This window comes from Schistocerca piceifrons, chromosome 2 (genome assembly GCF_021461385.2).
Source record: "Schistocerca piceifrons isolate TAMUIC-IGC-003096 chromosome 2, iqSchPice1.1, whole genome shotgun sequence".
Taxonomy (NCBI): domain Eukaryota; kingdom Metazoa; phylum Arthropoda; class Insecta; order Orthoptera; family Acrididae; genus Schistocerca; species Schistocerca piceifrons.
The window spans coordinates 507,441,832-507,454,011 of NC_060139.1; the positions used below are offsets into that span (position 1 = coordinate 507,441,832).

Genomic DNA, 12,180 nt, shown 5'->3' on the forward strand with positions numbered 1-12,180 from the left:
GATCTAGGTGAGGACAAACATTTCGAACTTTCCGCTGTTGAAATAATAGGACCTGGCATAGCAAAAAAATTAGTCATATTTTGTGTGTACCGCTCTCCCAGTGGAGACATTGATATATTCTTCTCAAAACTGAATCAAAGCTTAGACAAGGTTTCTGGACCAAAAGCAAATGTAATTATCTGTGGTGACTTAAACATTAATATGATGAAGCATGATAAGGCTAGCAACATATATGTGAATATTCTAAGCTGTTATGGAATATCCTCCCTTGTTAATTGTCCAACTAGAATAACAAAAGAATCCTCCTCATCTATAGATTATGTAGCTACAGATATTGATAGTAAAAAAAATGTCATATTGTTGTCCAAAACCTGGGCCTAGCAGACAACCTCTGCCAGATCTTAAAAACTAACATTCATGTAGAAACTCCTCCTAAACTTTGTACATACAAAAGAATGTTTTCCAAATCAGCCCTGCATCAGTTTAAATCCCAGCTAGAATATGAAGATTGGAGGGAAGTCTATGCAGAAACCAACGCAAATCAGAAATTTATCAAGTTCATGTCAATTTTTAAACTCAGATTTGAAGAGATGTTTCCCAAAACTCTTTATCAAATTAAAACTAAAAAGAGAAATCAGTGGGTGACTACAGGTATCAAAAAATCCTCAAACTCTTAGATATCTCAACTCCATAAAAAATAATCAATCTAACCCAGAAGTTCTGCAATCCTACAAAAAGTACAGGAAAATTTACAGAAAGGTGTTGCTAGCCGCAAAAAAACTTTCAAATAACAAAATATTACTTGAAGCTGAAAACAAGAGCAAAGCAGCCTGGAACATCGTAAAACAGGAAACATCTAACTCTGCTAAAAAGGACCTCAATTCACATATTAAAAACAAAGATGTACCAGTAGGTAACCCTAAAAAATTAGCTGATTTTGTAAACTCATATTTCAGTAGTATTGCAAAAAAATTACAGCAGAAATTTCCAGATACGTATGATTTACCTACTCAGAACCAGCCAACATACTCAATGGTGCTGTTGCCAACTGCAGAAAGGGAAGTGGCACTAGTAGTACACCAACTAAAAAATAAAACTTCAGTAGGACTTGATGAAATCCCAGTCTGCGTAATTTAAGATTGTATAGACTCCATAAAGGGCCCATTAACAGACATAATTAATGAATCTTTCGAATCTGGATACTTTCCGGAGTACCTAAAACAAGCAAAAGTTATATCTATCCTTAAAAACGGAGATTTGGAAAATGTAGAGAACTACAGGCCGATCTCTATACTGTCTATCATTTCTAAAATAATAGTCAAAAAGAGACTGCTAAATTACCTGAATAAATATAATCTTCTTTCCAATGACCAATTTGGTTTTAGGCCCGGAAAAGGCACACAATATGCTATAGCACAGTTCACTAAAGTAATTTTAGAAGCACTGGACAAAGGTGAAAATGTAAGTGGTATCTTTTTAGACTTGTCCAAGGCCTTTGATACAGTTGACCACAAAATCTTACTTTATAAATTAGGGCAAACAGGAATAAGAGGTGTGACAAAGAAGTGGTTCAAATCATACTTGGAAAACAGAGTTCAACGAGTTGAGATATCACAAGTTTCAAACAATTCCCTTATAAAACACCTGTCTGACCCAGAAAATGTGAATATAGGCGTCCCACAGGGAAGTGTATTACGCCCAATATTGTTTCTTATATACATTAACGACTTCCCACAAAGTATCAGACATGGCGAAAAAATACTTTTTGCTGATGACAGCAACATAGTAATAACAGGTGAAAATCCAACACAACTGTCAGAAAGAGCAAACGAGGCTCTCAGTGATGTCCACAACTGGTCATTAAAAAATAAAGTAACCCTAAATGTAAAGAAAACTAACTATATTAACTTCCAATTGAACAAAAAGCACAATGCCAATAGAATAAAAGTTAATAATAATGAATTAGAATGTGTAACAAGTACCAAATTCTTAGGGATGAATGTAGACAGCCAACTGAAATGGACAAACCATGTCAACATTTTGGCAAAGAAATTATCCACAGCATGCTAGCTCTTAGAATCCTTGCACCGGTATGCAATAATACCTGTCTTAAAATAACATATTACGGATATCTACACTCAATCCTCAGCTATGGGATCATGTTTTGGGGAATAAGTGCCAGTAACATACAAACTGTGTTCAAAGTACAAAAAAGAGCCATAAGGATAATAACAAATAGCAACAACAGGGCCCACTGTCTAGAATTATTTAGAAAGCTAGGAATTCTAACTGTTTCTTGTGAGTATATCTTTCAGAACATAATGTTCATTAAGAAAAATCTCAACATGTACAACACAAACAGCCTAATACATGACCATGAAACAAGAGCTTGTCACCACCTCCATCTAGATAGAAAGAACAAGGCAAAGATGCAAAAAAGTATATTTTACAATGGGATAAAACTGTACAACAAATTACCACAAGAAATTAAAGAAATAAATGAGCCCCTCACTTTCAGACAAAAGCTTAAAACCTTTTTAGTAAGTAAAAGTTGTTATACTGTAAAAGAATATTTAACATAGATGTAGATTATTAGCAACATATGACATTAGCAACATATGACATTATCACCAAAATATTATGTAATTATAAATATGTGTATGACTAGTTATATAAACTACACAAAATATGAGAAACCTGTTTAATTGTAAATGTAAATGTGTGCTCATGTGTTGTAATCTGATGACATCCATACAAAATTTATTGTTCCACGGATGAATAAATAAATAAATAAATAAATAAATAAAAAATGTGGCTTGCCCTTTTCTCACATTATATCCAGTGAACCATAGATGAGGAACAACAGGCAGATTCCATATAAACTTTCTGGCAGATTAAAACTGTGTGCCGGACCGAGACTCGAACTCAGGACTTTTGCTTTTTCGCGGGCAAGTGCTCTACCAACTGAGCTACCCAAGCACGACTCACGCCCCGTCCTCACAGCTTTACTTCTGCCAATACCTCATCTCCTACCTCCCAAACTTTACAGAAGCTCTCCTGCGAACCTTGCAGAACTAGGAAGTTTCATATCAGCGCACACTCCGCTGCAGAGTGAAAATCTCATTCTGGAGATTCCTATACTTTCATTTCTAGAAAGCATTTGACATGGAGACCCACTGCAGGCTGTCAACTTATGTCTGAGCACATAGATTGTGTTCCCAGATATCTGAGTGACTGGAAGACTTTTTAAGCAACAGAGCTTTGTATGTTGTCGACCATGGTGCATGTACATCAGAGAGTAGTGTGTCCTATGAAGTGTCCCAGGAAAGTTTAACAGGACCACTCTTATTTCCTATATACATAAATTATCTGATGGACAAAGTGAGCAGCGATCTACAGCTGTTTACTAATTGTGCTGTGGTGTACGGCAAGGTACCATTGCTGATTGACTGCAGGAGGATACAAGATGATTTAGACAAAATTTACTCTATGGTACAGATGAGTAGGGAGAAAAAAAAGGTCCAATTAGGTTCAAATGCAGCCTCAGTAGTGTGCTGCTTGGCACAGTCACACTGCTTAAATAACTAGGTGTAACATTGCAAAGTGATACAAAATGAAACAAGGACTTAAGGATGGAAGTAGGGAAGGCAAACAGTCAACTTCAGTTTATTGTGAGAATTTTAGGGAAGTGCAGCTCATCAGTAAAGGAGACCATGTGCATAACCCTAACACAACCTATTCTTGTGTACTGTTCAAGTGTTTTGGAATGCCACCATGTTGTATTAAAGGAAGACATCAAAGCAAATTCAGAGGCATGTTGCTACATTTGTTACCAGTACAGTCAGTCAAGACACAAGTATTATGGAGATGCTTTGTGATGGCATCCCAGGAGAGATGACCATGTTCTTTTCATGAAAAACTGCTGTAAAAATTTAGAGAACTGGCATTTGAAGCTGACTGCAGAATGATTCTTCTGCCATCAATGTACATTTCACATAAGGACCACAAAGATAAGATGAGAGAAATTAGGGCTTGTGCTGAGACATATAGGTAGTCCTTTCCCTCTCACTCTATTTGTGAGTGGAACAGTAAAGGAAATGACCAACAACAGTACAAGGTGCCCTCCACCATGCATCATATAGAGGCTTGCTGAGTATATACGAGTCACTTAGATGCAAAACTGTCCATGTCCGCTTTTTAAAAAAAATTGAGTTGGCAGCTCTGGATTGTAAAGCATGACATTTTACATATGCTTGAAATGCTATTTATGCTGAAAGCTCTCCATGTCCTATGGAAAACAGCTCATGAAAAGTGTGGTTAGATTCAAAACTGTCCATGTCCATCAGTAAGTTGGGTGCAAAACTTGCCTTGTCCCTTTTGACAAATCGCGTTGAAGGCTGGTTTCATGTGACTGTAATGCAGGGAGAAAAGCTGTCGCGTGTATTTACTTGTGACTCTCAGCATTACAAAGATGTGGCGACATTACAATTCTGTCATTACTATTGAAAAGAGAGCAACGTAAAATTTTTTTAGGAACACATTTAATACAAAATTTGACATTGGATTTGGGTCTCCAAAAACAGATGTTTGTTCCATGTGTCTCAGACTTTTGGAGCAGATCAGAACTGAAAAGTGTGACATTAAGAAAGCTCAACTTATGGGTCGAAAGAGACTTCATAACCTTAAAGCAAACAGTTTCTATTCACTGCTGAAAGAAAAGCAAGACAACCTTCTGACAATGTCCTTTGACTGCCAAAAGAATTAACCCTTGTCAAAAATACCTGATCAGAGTGTCTATTACAGTAGGCAATTATACCTATACAATTTTGCCATTGTATTAGGTTCCTCAAAATCAAAGTTAACCATTAATAATGTCTTATTCACACTTGGCTTGAACATGAATGTAAGAAGGGGTCAAATGAAATATGTTTAGCTCTTTACCACCATTTGTGCCATACAGACATGAGCAACATACGAACTTTGAGATTAATTGCCGATGGATGCCCTGGGCAAAATAAGAACACAATAGTTGTCTCAATGCTGTGTCACTGGATGTACAAACATGCGCCAGGAGTAAACAAAATAGAAGTTATTTATCACATAACTGAACATTCATTCATGCCTCCTGATAGAGTTTTTGGGCTCATCGAAAGGCAACTGTGGAAACGAGAAGTGATAGTTCAGCCATCCGAGTACCATACCATCCTGGAACAGTATGGGACCCTTCACATTCTATTGAAGAGACTGGAAGGTAGTTGACAGGAAAGGAGCCATTCAAAACATCACTAAACCCGCAGCATCATTCCCATTCCAGATAATGAATGTAAAACGAGTGATCCTCATCTGTGATTCTCAGAATGCTATAAAAGACCAAGGGGAGCCTAATTATAATTCTGAAATCAACCTACCAGTGTCCGTATGCAAACGTGGGAAACACTTAGGACACACAAACTTGAGCTGCATTACGAACACGGTCGTTCCTATTAATGAAAAGAAACTGGAGGATGTTTCAAAACTCCTCGAGAAACACTATGTGAGTCCTGGAGGGAACGTGAATCCCTGTCGTGGTACATGACATTACTAGGTTCCAGCAGGTCAGGGACATCAGTTGAATCGGAATGCCTAGCAGGAGAAGATGATGACATTGTTCCAGATATGATGTATTAAGTGGATTGCAGTTTGTCAGTTGTTACGCCATACCTTCAGAAATATTAAAAGAAATTAAAACTGAATACACAGTTTTATGTTCACTCCATATCCTCTCCTCATGTACAACTAGTCAGGTTCAAAACTGTTCATGTCCATTTCAGTTGCATGCAAAAGTGGCCATCTGCAAAGTCAGATGCAAAACTGTCCAAATCCATTTTTATTTTGCTTATATCTTACATGCTTTGAGTTCCTGATTTTTTTTCAGTAGCCCAAATGCTTTTGTACTAATCCATACTTATGTATACAACATACAGTGTAGGGCAGTGTGTATTTACCCAGTGAAAACAGTTTTCCCACTTTTTCTCAAAACCGGTTATGGAGGATGTAGTGTTGGCAGAAGAGCCAACACTGTTTTTCTAGAGGAGGCCGAAATGCACGCGTTTAATTACAAGCTGACTGGCGTAAGGTCTGGAACGGGACAATATCTTGAGAATTGCAAATAAAGTACGTAGATGATGTAATACTTAACTTTAATCCACAATTGTAGAACAATTGTAGAATATTAATTATCAATTGAATACGGCGCCTTGCTAGGTCATAGCAAATGACATAGCTGAAGGCTATGCTAACTATCGTCTTGGCAAATGAGAGCATAGTTGTCAGTGAACCTTTCCTAGCAAAGTCGGCTGTACAACTGGGCGAGTGCCAGTACGTCTCTCTAGACCTGCCGTGTGATGGCGCTCGGTCTGCTATCACTGACAGTGGCGACACGCGGGTCCGACGTATACTAATGGACAGTGGACGATTTAAAGGCTACCACCTAGCTAGTGTGATGTCTGGCGGTGACACCACAGAGGACATGGACAGTTTTGCATCTAGGTGACTCATATGTAGATGTAGATAGTATTGTTGAGTGATGTGAGAACTGCATTATGCGTCTTTGGAGACAGGATATGAGAGTTTTTTTTGGACAAGGTAATTAGTTTTGTTACTCACTATGACCTGATTATGGAAGTATTTTACATTAGTTGATATTTAGTGTAGTCAAGTTGCTGCAAGAAGACACGTGACAGTTGCAGAGGGCTGTGCCCAGCAGTTTCGTGTGCCTACTGCCACCAGTCACATTACGCAATTTCGTAAACATGTCTGTACCAATGGCTCAGCGTTGCCAAAGCTCTGTAGATGGCTATTTCTTTTGCCTGCAGCCATTTGCACTTCATAGCTCAAAGCTGGCAACAGGACTGCCAGCTGTAAGGGCTCAACTTACACCAATCTGACTACAGACAGTTTAAGAAAAAATCCATGGCACGATTTTCAGTTTTGACAGTTGCCTGTCAAATGACTTGTTACTTCATCCTCTATCTTAGGCATCATATAGAAGGGTACATGGTTGGCACACCACTTTATAAGCCATTAATGTTGGCTATTGAAATAAGCACAACTAGTTTAAAGAGTTACTTAGATTTGATCATGAGACTGAGTGCAATGTTTGCATATAATTCTTTAATGTGTGGAGATCGAACATGTGTTCTCTGTACAGCAGCCCGATATACTGACTTTTCAACTAGGAAGGATTCTGACTTTTCAGCTAAGGCGGCACACACTTGAATGTTTCAGAGTAAAAAAAGTAAGATGGGTACATAGTTCTTGATAAGCAATGTTGTACCATTTCAAAATAATGATCAGTCTTTGATATATAGGCCTTACATCTCCAACTATTGGAGAGAGGAAGTAATATATTCAGGAAATATTTAGATAATGAATGGCAATTTACAGGAAGGCTGGGAGGAACTGCAAGAGTTGCATAACAGTATCAGCTAATCTATAAATCAGATTTCTGAAATGAACTTAGCATCTTAATTCATGTGCAACACACTATTACTGTGTGTCCCTTCATTTTATTTGGAACTGAGATATTGCCAATTTTATTCTGAGTGATTTAGAATTTGGATCACAGAGTGCTTTATCATAGAATGCTGTATTCTTAAACATCTATGATTATTGATAAATTAGGAGTATATCAACAATCCATTAATCTTTATCAGATTACAAAGAAGACCATGTTATAAGAATCAAGAGCACAAGCTTGTTATTGAGTTGAAAGCTTTAATTGCACGAGCAAAATGTGAACTACTTTGTGCATGTATGTTATTGAAATAACTACGGTTAAAATACCCAATTTATGAAGCCGTGTTTGAATCACTTATACAACTACTATAAAACATTGTATGATACCTTATTAAATAATTAATACAGTGACTTGACTTACTTTTCCTAAAACACAGCAGTCTTCACTTGTGCAGCTGCTGCTGTTGCTTACATCACCCCAGCTGTCACGAGGTGATCTCCGAGGAGCTACAGGAGGTTTCTTGTCAAACTGCATCTGTTGACTGTGTTGATTACTGTCATCAGTATCAGTCCCTGAAACAAATCATAAGTCAGGACTTTCTTAGTATGTTATTTACTACCAATATGACTATCTGTGAGTGTACTTTAAATATGGAAAATAGTAAAGGTGTGAAAACCCTAGTCAGATTTTTTCAAATTTAAAAATCTGTCACATGTAGTAACAGGTTCATTTTTTGGCAAGAAAGAGCTCACATGCCAACATAATCATTTATAACAAGGTATCTGAGATATTAAAGAACTACTGAAGAGTACTGTTGTTTACCCTTACTCACCTGACAGAAAACTGAGTGGCACCATTGAAATTCTTGTGTTTGGCAAGATGCTCTTCATCAGGCGTGCTTCAGCAGGATGGTTGAAGCGCAAGTAGTTTGATCTACCAATGCAAATCATTGAACCTGTAAAACAAAGTGATCTGACTATTCTGTGCTCAGATTCATCATTTGAAGCTATTTTATTTCATAAAGACATAAATTTTGTTCTTCATATAATTCCTTATGGGGTGCAGTTGTGTCTTAGTAAGATGTCAGTATGAAAATAGGCTTCTCCTCTTCCTCTTCATCTATTCTTCCTGTTTTCATTCATTCATAATGTTCTATAGGTTCCATGAAGGAGGAGAACCTTTGAGGTTCTTGAATGGATCAAGGTATACTACACTAACAAAATTCAAGCAACTCTTAGGAAGTTTATTAAGAACAAACTACCACTATGTGTCTTAATACTATGTGTGTGTGTGCAAGTTAAATTAGCCTAGTATACTGGAAGGTAAGGTGCTACACTGAACAGAGAATCTCCTTTTTCAGTTACATTAAATAACTGCCATGTATCATTTGTTAATTGTTTACTGTTCACCCAGTTTCACTAGTGTTTTTGAAAGAAAATAGTTATTGCATCTCTAACTGATATCTTGAGAACTAAGTGACTTTTATAAACAAGGTTATGTATAACAAGAATAATGTTTTCTATTGTTCTTAAATCTGTAAATGCAAGGCACTAAAATGAAGAGAATATTATTTAAAATGAGTGAACAGAGTTAACAGAGCACATGCAGGAAAGGACTGACTAACACATTGTAGAAATTTATTTTGAATGTTTCCATATGCAAGGTATCAGCTGTTTTAGATTTTTATATTTCTGAATAATGAGTATTGAGTAAGGTTAGTTATTTTGATATAATAATAATAATAATAATAATAAATAACTGCAAAATCTTAGCCCAATATTTCAGTTCCCTCCTCAACTGCGAACCACCCCAAGAAAAACTTGTCTTCTCTTCTCCGGTATTCACACACCCACTCACATGCCCCGGATCTTGAAGAAATTATGGAGATAGTCAAGCAGTTGAAAAATAACAAAACACCAGGAGAAGATGGGATCATTGCTGAGTTCTGGAAACTAAATGATCCTATACTTATGCAGAAATTACACCATATAATGTCAGACATATGGATAATGGAGCAGATACCAGAGGACTGGAAATGTGCTCTAATTCACCCGCTACACAAAAAGGGTGACAAGACTGACATGAACAATTACAGAGGAATTTCCCTGCTCCCAGTCGCTTACAAAATCCTTTCCAAAGCGCTTTTAAACAGGATAGAATCCCAAGCAGATACACTAATTGGTGAATATCAGGCCGGATTCAGAAAAGGACGCTCATGTGCGGAACAGATCTGGTGCTTAAAGACAATATTACAAATGAGGAAATGCAGAAACACAGTAGTTACATCCATCGACTTCAGGAAAGCATATGATTCAGTGGACTGTGGAACCCTGTTTAAAATCATGGAAGAATTTGGGATCGACCAAAAGACACGAAAAATCACAGAACAGACACTTACAGAAACAACGGCCAAAGTGAAATTCATGGGCGAAGTATCAGAACCCTTCGAAATCAAATCTGGAGTCCGCCGGGGGACGGACTATCCCCAATCCTTTTCAATATTGTTCTAGAAAAGATAATCAGGGAATGGGAACCTCACGTAAAGGGTATCCAAATTGGTATCAAGAAAGAGAACCAAATTGAAGTCAAGTGCCTTGCTTTCACTGACGATATTGCAATTATCACCAATAACAGAACAGAAGCGATTCACGCAGTGGAAAAACTACATGAAATTTCACAAAAAACCGGACTACAGATATCTTATGAAAAAACCCAATATATGGAAAGGCAGCCAGAAAATAAATCCCCTTTAATAACAAAATATGGTAAAATTGCACAAGTCTGCCATTTTAAATTCCTCGGTGAAACTATACAGTCCTCAGGATTAAACTGAATTGCCAATGAACAAAGAATCACCAAGCTCCAGAAGGCCTACAAGCTAACATGGATGCATTAGAACAAAAAGTGCATTTCGACAGATGCAAAATTAAGGCACTATACAACAGTGATTCCTCCAGAAGCAATCTATGCAGCTGAAACAATGGTGATTGATGGTCATTCAAAAATTAAGGAAATAGAAAAGCAGGAAAGAAAAATTCTCAGGAAGATTTACGGTCCAATCAACAAAAATGGCATTTGGATGAAGAGACCACAAAACGAACTCTATAGAAAGATCAACATAGTAACAGATGAAATCAGAAAGCGACGAGCCAAATTTTATACATCCATCTACAGGATGGAAGACTCCAGAACAGCAAAGAAATTATTCAATATTATAACAAGGAGTAAATGTGGCACAGAATGGCTGAAAGAAGTCCAGAGGGATCTACAGCAGATCAACATAAAAAATCTCGAAGATCGCACCGCGTGCTGGCATAAAATCACAAGTGTGAAGTTTGGGGAAAGAACATCGTGTCAGCCTGGTAAAAAAAGGACAGAGGAATGGAAGAAGGAGCATTCTGAGAGGATGAGGAGGTTTTGGGAAGCAAAGAAGAAAAACATCCAAAGATGAAATTATGAATTCAAGTTCAATCGCTCTCCTAAAGGGGAACAATCGTTATAATAATAATAATAATAATAATAATAATAACAATAAAGAATAAAAGAATAGGCCTCCGGTATGATCTGCCAGTCGTAAAAGGCGACGAAAAGAACAAACCACTAATAGGGCTAACCCCCCCTTTTAGTGTGATTAGTTGGTTCAGGACAGAACTAATGAAGCCTTGGACAAGCGCTGTCATGGTCGGGGATTACGCTTGAACCCTATGCCCGTCCACAATGGTAACAACACTGCTAGCCACACGGAAAATGATTTAAATCCAAATAGAGGTGTTTTGCAGGATATGCTTCCTGCAACCACTCTAGAAGGAAAACAAAGACAAAGGATGAGATGGTCCGATGAAGTTAACCGACTCCTCATGTTCCGTTACTTCCAAGCAACAAACTTAGGAACCAACACAACTGGATACAGATCACAAGTATACACAACATTTATTACCAGATACCCAGAATTAAAATTTTTAACAGAACAACGACTAGCTGATCAGATCCATGTAATAAACAAAAATAACAGGATACCCCAGTCAGAATTAGAAAACATCAAACAACAAGTACAACAAATACTGGAACAAAATAATGTGCATTCAGAAGAAGAAGAACATACAGTAATGGACTCAAACATCCCAGAGCAAACAAACAAAGAACACTACGCATCAATTAAACAATCAGAGGAAAACAAAATCTTAAGACAGCCACCAGAACAAGCACAAATAGAACACGAAGTGACACACATGTTAGATATAGAAGAAAAATTTCAGCTGACACATATAGAATACAAAGACACAAATACAGACATTAGAACATTCTTGCATAGACCACCAAATAACCCACAAGTCGAAACAACAATAACAACTATCAACACAATCATACACAACAAAATAAATGAAAATACAACTATGGAAGAGTTACAACTACTGGTTTATATAGAAGCACTCACTACACTAAATACACACACTAGGCAGAGATCACAACAAACCAACAAACAGAAGAAACCCACAAAACCAGCATGGCAACACAGGCTGCAGATCAGAATAGAAAAACTGAGAAAAGACATCGGACAGCTAACACAATTTATAAGAAATGAAATATCAGACAAGAAACGAAAAAGGTTAGGTAAAATCTCACAACAAGAAGCGATAGAGCAATTAGATGAAAAGAAGCAGAAATTACAAGCATTGGCCAAA

General features: G+C 37.2%; 1 protein-coding gene across 3 annotated transcripts in view; it reads right to left on the bottom strand.

Annotated features, from left to right (window-relative positions):
• LOC124777967 (pleckstrin homology-like domain family B member 1) overlaps nucleotides 1-12,180 on the bottom strand; it is a 1,066,194-nt gene that overhangs the window by 274,815 nt on the left and 779,199 nt on the right. For all 3 annotated transcript variants that reach the window (XM_047253529.1, XM_047253528.1, XM_047253527.1), the window contains exons 6-7: nucleotides 8,331-8,453; nucleotides 7,919-8,070 (exon numbers count right to left, since the gene is read on the bottom strand). In XM_047253529.1, the coding sequence (XP_047109485.1) occupies nucleotides 7,919-8,070; nucleotides 8,331-8,453 (275 nt within the window). The remainder of the gene's footprint in view (nucleotides 1-7,918; nucleotides 8,071-8,330; nucleotides 8,454-12,180) is intronic.